The sequence below is a fragment of the Pomacea canaliculata genome, linkage group LG4 (genome assembly GCF_003073045.1).
Source record: "Pomacea canaliculata isolate SZHN2017 linkage group LG4, ASM307304v1, whole genome shotgun sequence".
Classification (NCBI taxonomy): Eukaryota; Metazoa; Mollusca; class Gastropoda; order Architaenioglossa; family Ampullariidae; genus Pomacea; species Pomacea canaliculata.
The window spans coordinates 10,000,782-10,016,672 of record NC_037593.1 but is presented as its reverse complement, the minus strand read 5'-3'; the positions used below and the strand labels follow the sequence as shown (position 1 = coordinate 10,016,672).

Below are 15,891 nucleotides of genomic sequence, written 5' to 3'. Positions count from 1 at the left end.
AGATTCTTGGACAAGACAGAGCAATCCCCTTGAGCCATCCTTTAAAAATACCTTTCTCCCTTGTCAGTGGAGGTGCACTTGATTAAACTCTGTTAACACCTAGATTAAAGTGGCAAAGTTAAAAAGTTTCAGATAAAAAAAAAAATCCCATCACTCATGTGTCTTTATATAAAATCAGTAGACTGGTAAAAGGAAACAAACCTACTGGAATCCGAATATGTGCATCCAAGGGAAGGTCACAAAGCTAGCTTGATGGATAACAGGAAGCTGTCAGTAAATTGCCCATTCAAGCAATTTAATGGACTACTATATCAGACATCTCTCTATGGACTGCACCTTACCACAAACAGCATACAGCTTTGGTCAGCTGCCATCTGTTATTGCCAATATTTATATTTAAACATGCCATATACATGAATGATTCTTATACCATAAAGATGATAAAAACTTAGGCAGGTCTTGGGATACACATTGATCAGGGCCTGGATAGATCACTCCATAGTTACATCTTTTCAGATGCCTGTACAAAATTTTTGTGTACAAAGTCTTGTGACTCTGTGTTTTAGTCATATTACTGCTACTGAATTTTTTCTATTTAGTCCTTTTTAAAAGTAAACATTACTGCAAAAAAGCTGCATGTGTGAAATCATGTCACTTCATTCCACCCTTTAATTTTTTCTTATCTTTAAGGGTAATTTTAAAAACAACCTGTTGGTGTATACAAGCACATCTAAGTGACCACCTGAGCTTACAAGCAAGGAAAAAAGCCAAGACAATGAGATTTATTTCATGATGTAATTGAGGAGAAATGAACATGAACAGATGATGACCGTGCAATTTTTTTTCTCTTTTTACAAACGAGTAGGGTAAACACATCACTACCTTTTACGGCAGATAAGTAATAAGAATGTGAGATAACTGTTTACTGATAAACATGTTCTGATATTGAAGCAAATGGGAGAAGAAAGAGGACTGTTGCATGGAAATTTCTTAATTTCTCTGAGTCCTTATGTCAAAATAGGACTTAAAATTGATTTAAAAGAAATACATAAACTGGTTATTGTATTACACAAAGTAAGTCCAGTTTCACAAAGAAAAGACTATGTATATCATGCATATCTACAGGAGAAATCCCTAACTATAACTTGACTCATTTTTAATAAAATATCCACAAATAGCAACAAGAAAGTTACAGAACAGAGATAACCAGTGTTAGGTTGGAACAGGAGATATTAAAATTAAAATATATTTAAAATGCTTCCTTTGAAGCCTCAAAGCATGCATTAATAAGCACAAATTAACTGAGAAAAAAAACAAAATGGGCGGGCAGAAATTCAAAGCGATGGAGTAAGGGAAAAATACATAGAACAGTTCTATAATGACAGTGTGTACCTAAAAAACATCTAAATTCATGCTGCTGGCTGCTCGCTTGTATGTGAAGTGGTAGGATCTTGCGGCTTCATAACATCTGGCAGTTCAGGAGGGTTGGACAAAGGGGATATTTCCAGGGGCTCCCATTCTCCATCTGTTGACCACAACATACACTTTAAAAACAGTATTCAAAGATGCTACTAAAGATGGCTGTATTGATTAAAATATCTAATTTTACCTAGTTCTGGATAGTACCATTCTTCAAACTGCTAATATTAAGCAAGTAAAACTAAAACCTTAATTGTTGTAACGACATATTACAATGCACAGAGTTTATTTTAAATACACAACTTTTTTCCACCTCAGTGTATTTCTGAAGACACAAAATGCAATCAATGCAAATCTGCTTTCAAACACAACACTATGCTGAGCCACTGAAAAAAGACTTTTATAATTTATGATTATACTTTAAGACAAGTAAAAATTTTGAAAATGTGTTGTTACTGAAGTCTCTATTATCGTTTTATTTCTGATTAGAATAAAATAAATAGAGTTAATATTAACGTATAAACATGTTTTTAAAAACAGAAAAAAATTTGAAATAATAAGAAAACAACTGCATGCATTAACAAGTAAAATATTGCCTATTGTTGATATTTTGGCATCTTAAAGCAAAGATTAAGAATGATTAGATTACAGAACAGTAAAATAATTTTTGTTTAGTTATATAAATCAGAATTAATCTAATCATTAACAAGGGCACCTCACAAAATTTAAGAGTGCTAATATTTGCTATTAGGTTTTTAACTTTTTTATCAATTAAAAATAAGTATTTAATTACCTAGGATTAAACTGCTTAGCTCTCCACATAAAAATGTTATTCCTTTGTATGCTAAAATGAAGCCAAAGAATTAGGTCACTTTTGCAAGTGTATTACACTCAGGCCCTTTCTTAGCCCCCGTGGGGCCCGAGGCAAAGGGCATGTGCGGGGCCCTCACGCCACGATCACACGGTTTTAGTTGGGATCTAAAGTCACTTTTTTCCTCAGGGATATCTCGTCTTTTACCATTGACAGCACGCTGCATACACATTACAACATAAGCCTAAGATTAATTTATTTGTAAAGTTCGTCAATAGCGCGGGGCCCTAGGCAGATGCCTCGTCCGCCTGCCCCTAAGCACGGCCCTGATTACACTTACAACTAAGGATCTTAAGATAGGCTAAATGTTCGATTCCCATTTTAGGACCTCCCTTCAAAATTCATTATTAATTCCACTATATATACATATATAAAAACTCCAGTCCCAAGTTTCATTTATATAATGGTGGTTTCAAGAAAGAACCTGGAGGGCATGGCTGTAACTTTAGAACATATAAAAGCAAGGACCTTCTTTTAGATAATTACAAATAATCATACAAATTATAGAAACAATACTCATTATTTAAAAAAATAGACAGCAGTATGTTATTAGAATTTTTTCCTAAAAATACAAAAAATTGTTTCATAAAGAAATTAGTTGAAAGTATTTTTTTTTACATCTGAATAAAAAGGAAACAAATTTTAAAAAAATGTTAAATGCAAAAAGAAAAAAAATTTAACACAATGAACAAAAGAAACACGACAGCATTTGCTTACTTGCCCTGCAGTTACCACAGATTTCTACAATTACTTGATAAACACATTCTTGTTTCTTTTTAAGGTTGGGGAGGAAGGGATGGAAGTGGGGAATGTGTGTAGCATTTTAAATGACAACCCTTTTCCAAGTCAGTTTTTATATAAAATTATCAGTTAACTAGCCACCCTTGCATTTTATTTTATTATGCCAATAAGCACAATTCAGTTATATCTATAAATGATAAAATATGGTTTATGTCCTGTAGTAGAACACAGAATAAGAGACACAAGAGTCAAAGAGACTGTTCAAAGCTTGACTGTATTCACTATTACACATGCCTGTCTGCTATGCATATTCAGATTGGTTAAAATCTTAAAGTATCTACTGAAAGTTAACCAGAGCAAAATGTTATTTTATAATGGCAGATTCCCCAAATCTGGGTGAAAGTTTGTTATGCTTGAAAGACACAAAGTTTTTCAACAGGGAACTTTCCATAAACTTTCTTGTGACATCAAACACTGAACTTCCTGATGGCAAACATGCTACTTACGTGCTATAGTTAGGTAAAATCATGAGCTTTTCGTCTCCAAAATTAGATTTAACAAAGAAATCACAGCATTTTTGAGAGACCGGTAATAGTGTTTTGTTCTCTTAGCCTAAAATCAACTTCATCATTGACTTGGGTTAGCCATAAACACATGCTTGGTGCCATATATTCAACACATTTTCAATCCCCTTCTTGAAAAGTGTTATAAATATTATGACAGGTTGCTCTTCACTTCCTCAGGAGAAACATTACCAAAATCAAGCACACCTTCAAGACATGAATAAATAATAATAAATGCACATCAAGGACAAAAACTGCTCTTCATCAGCATTTGCCAAGACGATTGTTGGATGCTGAATCTAAAGCAATCTAAACATTGTAATTATTCTCTAATACAAAGAACACAGTATGCAAGATAGAATCTAGATCAGACCTGGGCAAACGCCGGCCCGCGGGCCGGATCCGGCCCGCCTCCTGTCTCTGACCGGCCCGCCCGCTGGCCCGCCCGCCAGTACATATACTATATATACAGTATTGGGTAAAACTGAGTTAACTATATTAGTCCGGCCCTCTAGAACCATCCCAGTTTCTCATGCGGCCCCTTGGGAAAATTAATTGCCCACCCCTGATCTAGATGGTGATCTCCCAGAATTTCTCTGCATAACAAAGAAAATTGTTCCATAAAAAACTACTTTAGCTTTGATACATTTCTCTTCTTAGCAGGGATTCAAGAATATGTTACCAAACAAGATGCCATCATTCTCTTCTAAGTCGTGTTTCTTTAGTCTTTATAAATATTACCATTACTGATGAAGATTGTTGTAAACATCCTGGTTTGGAAAAAAAGAACTCGTTTCACATGAACAGCAGTGAATACTTATTGGCCCGCAATGTTCGAGATTCATACCCGGATTATCTGCTTCTATCTCACCCTCTTTCCTGTAGACTAGGCCAATGCTGGCAGGTGCCTGAGCACGTGCAATAGCACTTGTGAAACCGTAGTCCCCCAGAGTCCTGTTATCATCTGTCATGGCCTGGATGAAATTCAAAAGACAATTATTAAGATTATCTTCTTTCAAAAAAAAAACAAAAAAAATATATTAAAAAACCAACAAACTTGCATAATCCCCACCCCTACCCCTGATCATGATTCTATTCTCTGAAGGAATTTTGGCAATAAAATATTTGGTAGAGTATAATTTTTCAAGCCTTAAATACACAAATGCATTATTTTAATGTTTGTAATTTTGAATTATCTACTGTAGAATCAATTAAAGGAAGAAAGTTAATCTTTTTCTAAGAATTTTGGGAAAGTCTATTTCCTTGTAAAAAACAAAAATTGATAAATGTGGGTGTTAAAATGACATCATTGTGAGCAAAGAAAACAATTCTTCGTATTTAATCAATTGTTTAAAACACCACAAGAAAATGTACCAAACTAGTTTTTTTCCAGCCAAAGGGAAGTCACACACATATTCATTTGCTGCATTTACAGTTATCTCCCTTTCTGCAGATCTGTAACTTACATTTACTGGATTTACTGGTATTGAGTTCACACAGATCAGTGAAAGCCTAGAATGTTAGTCTGCAACCTATGACAGCGCTCTTTTCTGTTTACACCAATGTATTTAACTTTATCAAATGTTATTCGAAAAATGTTCATATGCACAACAGTGCATGAATGTCATAAAAAGAAATCCAAATCAGATGACCAAGGTAGTCTGAAAATGTAAACAATTTTGCTTCAGGAGTCTGAAATCACAAGAATCTATTAGTGCACAAGACAATGTGTAGTAAAACAGACATATAAAAGACAATATTTAGTCATTACTTTTTCATCAAATGTCAGTGACACAATTTTACATGTCTAAAAACATTGCCCTAATAAATAAAGCATTTTTTTTACCTCAAGCACCAAGATCATCATATGTAAAAAATGTACTGGTTATGTACTGTTTTTGCACCACAGGTCAAGAAACATCTCACAGTAATTTTATCTGAAAACTAACACAGGGTTCCCAGGGATGGTGCCAAGTAAGGACCTTCATGCATTTGTAAGGACCTAAGTGACAGTCATCAATACTTAAGTTTTTCTTATGTACGGTTGGAAAGAGGTATTATTTATGAATCTTTGGTCTTCTCTACATTCTGAAATACACGTATTACTATTCTAGTAATAAATAATCAAAGAATTAATTTTGATGCCTATCTGCTATATTTAGATAACTTAAAAAGTCTCTTTAGCACGCTGATAGCATACACCGTTACATATATTCTACTGTGTGAATGAGCAGTGACCAAAGGTTCAATATCAACTAAAGCTTACAGATGTATTGTTTCAGCATGTCAGTTCCAAGTATTATTGTCCTACCTACTGTTTATAACAGATGAAATGATGAAAAGTAAATTGATACCAATGGAAAACCTATTTAAAGACATGAACAAAAAAAAAACAACAAAAAAACTACCACTGTTTCTGAAAATGCTCGTTCATTAATGAGAACTTTTATAGCTTACCTGGTCATCTTTAAACAGACGTTGATTATCTGGGGGAACTTTTAAAATGCCCTCAATTATCCTCTTGAGCTCTATTAGTGGTGTTGATTCCTTTGCATCTGTGAAGATGGTTGATTTTTTGCGTCTTATCATAAGAAAGACATCCTAAAGATAAAAGAAATTATGAAAGAAATAGAATTCAAACAAATAATTGCTGATGAAAGCAATAAAGAAAAATTATTGTCAGTAAAATAATGTAGCCGGACTGGCCCTCTCTAAAGGCCAACCACATAGCCCTACCTTAGCGCCAAATTAGTCCGTTCCTCTTTGGTGCTTCAGGGAAGAGGACGTAAGTTCCCAATGATAATTTTCCACTAAGAATTCTAGCTCTCTGGTACGTCGGGTGCGTTGCCTAATCTTTACCTTGCATTGTGTTCTTTTAATCCCTATCCACTACGCACCCGCACTCAGACGACCTTGGAATCCACAAAAGACCCTGCTTTACTTTCCCAGACTAAAGTATTCTTTTCTTCGGTGCGTCAGCTCCACAGATCTTTGTGTGTGTTCTCTCTGCTGCTGTGTCACGACTACATGAACAACACAAATCTTTCTCGTGCTAGTGATGCACGTTCACCTCATTCACACGATGAGGACACACAACATGCTAGCATTTGTTCCCACCAACATGCTCACACAGGAAATAGGTTCAAAGACATATATATATATTTACATAATTTACACATACAACTCCTATATCTACTCTAACCTACCTACCTAGCCTACCAAAACCTAGCACCTAACTCCCTGGGGTGGGGAAAGAGGGGGGGTTGAGTGGTACTTCTCGCTTGCTCAAGGGTGAAGAATGAGGCTGTGACACAAGCTTCCCAGTGGACCAAAATACCTTGCGGCAAAATTGTACTTCTCGTTTGCTCAGTCCCAAAGATTTACTGCCTTTCCAAGCAGGACCAGCCTCCTTTCGGTTAACAGGTGCAAGCACTGACTTTTCCCTACTATTTACACTGGATAGTTTTGGGTGCTTCATCACCCGCTGTTGCCATCTGTCTTGTGCTGCACCGCTTGTGCGACCAAGCATGGCGTGGAAAGGGGTGCTGGGTGGAGGGAGCAAGTTGAGGACCCCTATATATAAAATATATAATCTTACATGCTTTTTTAAATCAGGTCCTTCTTCCTGTACGTTATATTTTGGCATTTATATGCTGTACATTTACTTATTGTGTGCTCTAAATGTTTATGTATTTTTCACTGTCTCTCTCAAATAAAAATTGTTAAAAAAAAAGTTCTAGTAGCAAGCACACAATTCTAACATGGCCTTCCCAGCTCCCTACTCATTCACAATAATATCCCTCCTTAAATAACCATAAGTAATCAGCAAATGTCATGCCTTGTGAAATGTGGGTCTTTCACAATTGCTACTTATGAGGGTACCTGGGCAATGCAAGTTGTTACATTTATCTTGAACTTGTGAAGCTATGAGGAAAATGCAATCAAGAACAAAGGTTTTTTTTTTCTCTGTATTTCAGATTGTTTGCTGGACATTAGATGATAACTGAAGTAACCTGAACTGCTTTATTATTTAATAGAGACTAAGAATAAACTATACGATTTATGTGATATACTGAGAACCACATCTAAAACTTCTACTACCAGTCCTCTATTAGTGTCTTTAACGTATGCTGATGAAGTATATGGCATTTATAATAAAGCTATTATACTTTGATTTTTCTGTTATACCACAGAAATAGAACAAATACGGAAACCATCACTTCACCCTGAAAAACAAATGATGGGCCTGCTAAAAGTTACCGCTGAATTATACCTGTAGGTAGTTAACGAGTCGGCGAGGGCAGCAACGTTGCTGCTGATTTTTGTCTACTTTCGCCCAGTAAAGTTATTCGACATCATACACTTAATTTCTGTTATCTTAAAAACCACGGAAATAGCAGCTAACCAAAATAACGACATTTTACCACTTATTTGTGCTACTATACTTACCATTCCGTTGTTCTTCGTTTCAACGTTGCTATCGCTTACGGACCACTTTGTATGTAGTACTCGTGAATTCTCGTGGTATGCGAGACTATACTAGTTCGTGCTCAAACCCAAAGTACCTTGGCCTTTCACGCATGGGCTTTTCTAGGTGGATTGCTGTCTCTCTGCCAAGACCAACGCTAAGCACTTGCGAAGTGATCCGCTGTTAGTCTCGGCGAGCCTAAACAAAGAATGTGAATAAACCGGAAGCTTTGTCATCTAATGCCTCGTTTTAGCAGTTAACTGGGGAAACATTAAAAATCGTCTGTCAGCAGTCCAGTAAAAGTTCGTGTTTCGCGCCTTAACCAGAGAGTTTTGCTGACAACGAAAGTACCAGATAAAAATACGAAGAAATTTTATAAATTTTAGCGCAAATTTTAAGTTATCAAAGCTCGACGATAAATACAAAGGTAAGTGAACAGTCTCTACTCATTCTCAAGATTAATCTTTTATTTCCCCATGACTTTTTGTAGTAGTGATTAGTGTTCTAGGAATGTGAATACAACAGAAAATATAAATATATCAGGTGATTTGTTTAAAACGAAAATAGTTTTATCCACAGTTTGTTAGGAGAACTATACTCAAAACAAATATGATACAAAATGCTTAAAAGTACTGTAAGTTTCGGTTTGTTGAATGTACATGTTTATTAAACCGCAACCATTTTTTTAACTTGAAAGCTGCGTCGTATGCATTTCACCTCGTTTTCAGCTTGATGAGAGTGTGTTTCAGCAGCTGATTTCAATGCTTCAATTGTATGTGGTATAGATAGAAATATTCCATACGTTGTATGTAACATGGAGGGCTAAATGTTGAGTATCTAAATGCTCCCAAAAGGGTGAAAGAATAAAGAACATTGAACCTTGTTAGTTTTGATGTGTCTTGTGTGAATATTTCCTTGCTTGGGATTAGGAACTATTTTTGACTATTTCCTTGCTCGAGATTAGGAACTATTTTAACACATTGCCGTCTTGCATACTTAAAATGAACACACTATTTTTCACTCAGTATGTTCTTACTTTAGAATTAATTTGTCTACACCCTTCTCAAGAAGTCGTCATAAGCCTTATACTGTATTAAGGTAATAATAATACATATTTTTTTGCATTTAAGCGAGCATTATTCATTATAAACATTTTTACGTTTTTAAGATAGAAGATGAACAGACATCAACAGTACATTCCTGGACTGACGCTCAGGCCAGAAGACCCAGACAAAAATGCAGTTCCAGTTCATGAAGAACAGAAACAAAAATGCCCTAGAGCGCTCGAAAAGGAATATAAGTCTGGTCGTAAGAATCCTGTTATGTGTATCCACGAACTGGCATCAGTTTTGAAATTAACGTTGGAATTTAAGCAAGTCAGCTGCACTGGGACCAATATGGTGATGGGAGCTTTTGCAGTACAGTGCACACTGGATGGAGTTGCCTATCCACCAGGCTTAGGTAGCAACAAAAAAGATGCAAAAGCAGCTGCAGCAAAGAAGGCTATGGATGCTTATCTGGAAACTGAAACTTTTACTCCTGCAGGTAATAAAAAATATGATTCGTATTTAACGTCTCTGATGTAAGGATATTTAGGTGAGCACAGATAACTTATGCTGTTAATTAAAGTTCTCGCATTGCTCATTTTTCACTTTCTGCCCATTTTTGTATGGAACTGAAAGCTTTCATTCATCGTATTATAATTTTTTCTCTTTGGCATAAGATTACACTTCCACTGTGTTCTATGAATTAGGCTGTGCTCATCATGTGGGTGGGTCAATTTTGCCATGCACAAATAGATTTGACCATAGCTACCAGTGGTCAATTAACCTGCAGTAACAGAAGTAGCTAGTGAATTTCATCATCACTAGAGTGAGACCAGCATAATGAAATAATAAAGGAACTATGATAATCTTGATGCTGATGCTGTTTATGGAATTAAGATAGTTTGAAGTACAGCTGTAAGAGTATTGCAGTTTCAAATCTAGCATTCTTTTTACAGGCTTTTCTTGCATTGTTTTCCTTTTTTATGGGTTAGCTTCCAAAATCTATGCAGTCTTTATAAGGAAAATGCTAAAGGTTTGTATTAGGGCTTATAGTAGAACAGAACAGCTTTACCAGAACTTATTGACTCACACTTAAGCTTCTATGAGCATTTAGAAGTCATTGTTTGTTTAATGGGTTTCTGTAGTGGTTAACTCCAGTCTCTTGTAGACTCTACCCTAATTTTTTTTTTTTGTTCTTCATGAGGGTCTTTTGTCAGAAGTCTTTTATCATATAAACAACTCTTTGACCAGCTGTCATTTTTAGAATGCAAGATGATGGCACAGTGGCATCATAAGAAGAAATCTGCCTTAGCTTGATGCTTAGTTTTCTTCATATGCAGACAAGAGAAAAAACAGCAATCAGTCATCCACCAATGTTGCTGTTAAAGCTGAATCTCTAAGATGTGCGGGGAAGGAACACAAAGAAAATGTAAGAGTTAAGAACCATATGCATCCATAAAAAAGTGCTTAGAATTGTATTTTTACAGTCTAGAAACAACAGAAGGCACAAATTTTGCCTCCAGCACACATTATTCTTTTGATGTTGCTTCTGATGACAGGGATAGGCTAGCATTGCCCTCATTTGTTGACAGCTTAAGATACCTACATCTAGGTAATATAATTTGCTTTTGCATCCTTGAGATTCAGAATTTGTCAGTGGTTTTTAAATGGCTGTAAATATTAAATAGCTGACTTGACAATTAGGGCAATTGCCTATCAAAATGGAGAGTGATAGATCATCGATTTTGTTTTTAGTTGTTGTTGAAAAACCTTCAAAATAAAGAGCTAATGAGGTGTGATGCATCTATTTCACAAAAAATAATTCTGTTATGATAATTTCAAGCTATAAGGTTTAATGAATTTCCATTTATATGTTGCAGACATCTGCAAATGTGTTGTCACTTGAACCTGAACAAGCTTCAGCAGACAAATTTGCACACAGAGTTAATTCAGTTCTGTTTGAAATTATCGACCAGAAATATCCTAGACTGTATGAGCATTCATTTGAAATTGCAGGCTTTGTTGTGAAAAGAAGTGAGTTTATTTCAAATTAAATTTTTGAAGAATGATATTGACTTTATACAAATGGTTTTATGTCTTGAAAATGACTTTATAAATAAAGTGTAAAATAATGAAGTTTAAAGTAAATGAATTTACTTATATTTCATTGTGTCACAAACTGATTGCATATTTTTAATCAAATGGCTTTTATACAGTAGCTGACTAAATAAATAACAGTGGTTCTAATATAATAAATTTCATGTTTTAGAGGGGAAAAAAGCTTCTGAACAACATTAAGGATACAAGTCAGAGTTGTTGGCATCAGTGATCTGGTTGCTCATAATGGCTTTTTTTTTTTAATTGTTGTGGATTGGTTATCAACACGTATTGGTAGACTGGTATTTTGATCCTTTATGGCAGATACTGAACAACTTTTCTTTTTTTTTTAGTCCAGCACTTACATTACTTCTTATCCACTTAATAGAGTATGGTAACTGCTATTAATGTCAATGAATTAGGAACATTTGAATTTTATAATACTTGCTCAGAACAACAGCTTTATCTGTCCCTGTATGTGCGCAGATATTCACATGTGTTATATATTTTTGTTGAAAGTTTATTGGCTAGATAGAATATAAAACAGTTTTGTTTTTTTTCTTTTGGTCCAATGTACTCAAAAAGGCATAATGAAAGTGGTTACAGTTACAGTACTAAATACTTCCTTTTTGTCTTCCACAGCAGAAAATGATGAAGGAGAAGTGGTAGCTGTTGCAACAGGATCAGGTGGTGTCACATCATCAAATATTTCAGTGGATGGAAGAGTTCTTATTGATTCTCATGCTATGATAAAGGCCCGCAGAGCATTGATAAAGTATGTGATTACTTACATGAAGTTTATAGTCTATACTTTTGTTACCTGTGGTCTGAACTATAAATATATTTTAAAGAATGTGTAGAAGCTGTTCATTAAAAGTTGACAACGAAAATGACTAACTTTTTTAATCCCGAAAGGATAATGCAGCGGTTCTCAACCTGTGGGGCGCGACCCCTTGGGGGGACGTGACGTGCTTACAAGGGGAGCGTGAAGGTGGTCATTTTTTTAAAGTTTCATATAACAGTATTAGTGAAATTAGCTTACATTGTGTGGCTAAGGGGGGCGCGCGGACCTACCTTTGTTCGTCAGGGGGGCGTCACAAGTAAAAGGTTGAGAACCGCTGGGATAATGTATAATATTTGTAACTTGGGATAGTGTGCTCAATACAAGGCAAAGTGATGCATCACAGAAGAGAAGTGCAGTTAAATACAGATTTGTGCTGATTATGATGTTTGTCGCCGTAATGATTTCTTATTTTATTCTGTTTTCGAATTTCAGATTTCTTTATGCTGAACTGAAAACCTATTACAGTGGCAAAAGAGCGGCATCCATCTTTGATATATCTGAAAATTCTAATCTTCTCTGCTTAAAGAAGAACGTCTCCATTCATCTTTACATTAGCAGCCCTCTGGCTGGTGACTACAGGGAAAATCTCCAGAGAGGGTGGGTACAAACTTCTTAGGGAATGCAAAATGGCAACCTGGTAATTTCTTGTCATGGTAGTAGTATTTTGCATATGGTGTTCAGTTTGAAAACTTTTTTAAAAAATGAAATGTTGTTCTGCATATTTAGACACCATTTATGGCTGCCTTTCTCTTCTCTACAAATAAGTTTTGTGGGCTTTATATTTTACTGCCTATTGACTTGAAACTTACCTAAGGGGGACCGAAATAAGATAGTGTGTCTTTTATGACTTCAATTTTCCTTATCCACTTGAAAGTGTCATAATTATTTTAAGTGCATGGTAAATATTATGACAAATAATTAGTAAATACTATAAAACCACAAAGGTCTTGCCTAAAGTAAGATTACTTCCCCAGGCCCAGTCACCCTCTCTCAGAGGAACAGAAAAATAATGTAGAACAAGGGGGCCATTATCCTTTTTTTCAAGATGGACAGCCACATGGATTTATGTATGTGTGTAAAGAAGACGGTAAGTTGACATGTTATGCTGCTGCAATACTTTTTGATTTTATAATCTTCAGTGTAAAGGAAATCATTGAATCCTGATCAGTGGAGAAGTGAAAAACAGCCAGTATGGTTAAACATATTGTTGTGCTGCCACCTTTCATATTTGATGTGCCGTCACCTATCATGAAGCTCTCTCACACAAATGCACAAATAATTTTTACTCCATGGTGGAGTCACTGTGTTGACATTTCTTTATACTGTACTAAATGACACAACTGTATGTAGTTCTCCCTACTAGATTAAGATATCCAATTGGTAGTAGGGTGGTCCATATATATAATCTGGTAAATACTCAGAATCAATTTTACCACCAAAAATGGTTCTTTGATCTTGTAAATTTTGAAACAGGGGGACTTGACACCGTGTTCGCAGCTCAAGCTCCTAGAGTTCAGGAGTTTCAAACAGCTCCAAGTCCTGGGTCTTCCTTAGGTCACCTTATAATGTCTCCCAGTGATAAGCTTCTCCGTTGGAATGTTCTTGGGCTGCAGGGCGCTCTGCTGACATGTTTTATAGAACCAGTATATTTGAGCTCCATCACTGTTGGTCAGTAATGTATTTTCATTTAAATATCAATGAACCTACCCATCCTAGCATTTAGATGTAAAATTTATGTTTATAGTAGCATACACATTTAGATAAAAGTATGGTTCTGTTTATAGAGAAAAGAAATATTGACTATACTTTTTATGACTTTGACACTATTTGATAGCATTACTATATTGTTATTTACTATTTTACTGTCTTTGTGTTGACTTAAATTCTTTATAGACAGGGTGTCTGCATGACAACGTGCCTGTGTCTGATTTTTAATAGCAATTTTCTGTTTGGTAGGTGTCAGGTTTTAATGATAATTTTTTTAAAAGCTAATAATGTGAACTGAATAAAAGAATTTGTTCTGTGGCAATACAGGATGAGTTCTTCAAGTGAAATGCCTATTAAATAATTCAGCAAGTCACTATTCTTTTATATTACCATAGTGTAAACCAGATTTAAAAAAAAAACAGTAAAAATAAATGATGAGTGGAGAGAGTAAAACAAATATACCCTTTTCTTCATAAACTTTACCAGACAACCCAACTGTTGGGAGCTTAAGGGCTACCACTGCTCTTTATCTCAATGAACTATTGCCCCAGGTTAGTCATCATTACCAAAGACTATTTCTGATCAAATAAAATATTTCTAGCAGCACTGCTTCCTTATCCCTATCTATTTTTGTGTGTATTTGTGTACATGTATCTTGGTGTCTTTGTCTAAATCAAGGTTGGGGAACCTTGTTATTGCCCAGGGCCATTTGGACATTTATAACATTTGTTTTACATACAAAGTTATCAACTTAAAAATTTACTTCCATATTTGATCAAGCTTTAGTTTTATTAACTCTTTTGCAACATACACACTGCCAGCCTGCTTGGTGCTGACTGTCATCTGATTCAACACAATACAGGCAGGTGGGCCATGGGCAGCCAAGAAGAAGCATATGTCTGTTTTGTTGTGTATTTGCAATGGACGTAACTTGCTTGTCCCTAAAAATTTGTTACTATTACTGTCATGATTCACATAATATGAAGTCATGTCACTGTGAAAAAAGCTCCTAGATTTATTTTATTTATTTCGAGTGCAATCTGCGGTTGCTTTGGCCAGGTCAGACCAAATGATTCTGCAGGTCTTATACAACCTGCATGCCATAGATGTTTCCCCACCACTTGTCTAAACCCTGTATGTGTTTTACAGGTGAAGGTTTTGATCATGGCCACTTGTGTCGGGCATCCTGCTGTCGCCTGTATGAAACAATATTTGAGGATCTTGAGGCGCCATATACAGTTAACCATCCACAGCTCAGTGGAGTGACTTTCAGAGTTCAAGATCATTATCCAGTGGAGGGCCCACCCACTTCTGAGGGAATCAACTGGTGCTCTTCTGACCCAGAGAAAGTTGAAGTCACTAGCTCTTTGACCGGAAAGGCTGTGCCAAAGTATGTGCTTCATAATTGCATACATTTCAGTAAAAGCATTACTTCACTGATGCAGGACTTGCCATTAGTAATAAAAGATATCCTTCACAATAAGAAAACAGTCACTATTCATTGTATCAATTTTGAACTGTTAATCTGTTGCTGGCATACTCCTTTTATAACAAGATAATTAACAACCATGCTATGATAAAGCAGAATATAATGCAATATAGTAACGAACAATGTCTTTATGTGCTGTTTCACTATTGGACTAGTTTCTGTAATGTAACTTGGGTAAATATGATGAGATTAACACCTGCTCTTGCCATTAAAATAGAAGGAAAGATAATGTATGAGCTTTAATTTGGCATTTCAGCTCCCCCTACAAGTCTGGTTCAACTTTGTCAAGTCATTTGTGCAAAGCAGCCTTCCTAGCACGGTTCAGAGAAATGGTGAAGATTAGCAAGAAACCATTTTTAGAAGCAAGGGGCTACAAAGCTGCCAAGCAAGGCTGCATAATGTTTCAAGCTGCAAAGCAAGCTCTGTGTAAACATATTGAAGCAGCTGAGATTGGACACTGGGTTCACATGGATCCAAAAGTTGAATTATTCGAAAAATGATGATTTGTTGCTATGTGAAGAATTCAGTATTTTAATTCTGATAATGTTTTAACAATAAAAGTATTTTAAACTACATCATTCCTTTGTTGTCATTGGCATTGGTGCTGTATTAGGCAAGAGTCCTTGTTGATTGAGAACGATTATGT

The 15,891-nt window shown here is 35.6% G+C and overlaps 2 protein-coding genes across 7 annotated transcripts; one reads left to right on the top strand and one right to left on the bottom strand.

Annotated features, from left to right (window-relative positions):
- Positions 1 to 780: 780 nt before the first annotated feature.
- LOC112561932 (elongin-B-like) lies at positions 781 to 8,198 on the bottom strand. 2 transcript variants are annotated; one of them, XM_025234799.1, is made up of 4 exons: positions 8,044 to 8,198; positions 6,052 to 6,195; positions 4,442 to 4,568; positions 781 to 1,525 (listed from the first exon to the last, which is right to left on the bottom strand). In XM_025234799.1, the coding sequence occupies exons 1-4, from the start codon at positions 8,044 to 8,046 to the stop codon at positions 1,410 to 1,412; spliced, it is 390 nt and encodes a 129-aa protein (XP_025090584.1). In that variant the 5' UTR covers positions 8,047 to 8,198; the 3' UTR covers positions 781 to 1,409. The 2 variants fall into 2 exon arrangements, with proteins under 2 accessions (XP_025090584.1, XP_025090585.1); XM_025234800.1 differs by having other exon boundaries at positions 4,466 to 4,568.
- Positions 8,199 to 8,303: 105 nt separating this feature from the next.
- On the top strand, positions 8,304 to 15,820 carry LOC112561931 (adenosine deaminase domain-containing protein 1-like). Of its 5 annotated transcripts, none has more exons than XM_025234797.1 (10): positions 8,304 to 8,489; positions 9,231 to 9,607; positions 10,449 to 10,537; positions 10,989 to 11,142; positions 11,851 to 11,980; positions 12,482 to 12,646; positions 13,024 to 13,136; positions 13,523 to 13,717; positions 14,906 to 15,146; positions 15,502 to 15,820. In XM_025234797.1, exons 2-10 carry the CDS (start codon positions 9,238 to 9,240, stop codon positions 15,743 to 15,745), a joined length of 1,701 nt encoding a protein of 566 aa, XP_025090582.1. In that variant the 5' UTR covers positions 8,304 to 8,489; positions 9,231 to 9,237; the 3' UTR covers positions 15,746 to 15,820. The 5 variants fall into 5 exon arrangements, with proteins under 5 accessions (XP_025090582.1, XP_025090578.1, XP_025090580.1 ...); XM_025234793.1 differs by having other exon boundaries at positions 8,305 to 8,489; positions 11,848 to 11,980; XM_025234795.1 differs by lacking the exon at positions 8,304 to 8,489 and adding an exon at positions 8,528 to 8,605 and having other exon boundaries at positions 11,848 to 11,980.
- Positions 15,821 to 15,891: the final 71 nt, after the last annotated feature.

What these genes read in the sequence shown, in the direction of transcription:
- LOC112561932 (XM_025234799.1), bottom strand. An exon ending in GTCTGTTTAAAGATGACCAG is followed by an intron (nt 4,569 to 6,051) that starts GTAAGCTATAAA and finishes AATTTCATCCAG; the next exon opens with GCCATGACAGATGATAACAG. An exon ending in GATAGAAGCAGATAATCCGG is followed by an intron (nt 1,526 to 4,441) that starts GTATGAATCTCG and finishes TGTGGTCAACAG; the next exon opens with ATGGAGAATGGGAGCCCCTG.
- LOC112561931 (XM_025234793.1), top strand. Translation starts at nt 9,238, where the DNA reads ATGAACAGACATCAACAGTACATTCCTGGACTGACGCTCAGGCCAGAA. An exon ending in AGGCTTTGTTGTGAAAAGAA is followed by an intron (nt 11,143 to 11,847) that starts GTGAGTTTATTT and finishes TGTCTTCCACAG; the next exon opens with CAGAAAATGATGAAGGAGAA. An exon ending in GCCCGCAGAGCATTGATAAA is followed by an intron (nt 11,981 to 12,481) that starts GTATGTGATTAC and finishes TTCGAATTTCAG; the next exon opens with ATTTCTTTATGCTGAACTGA.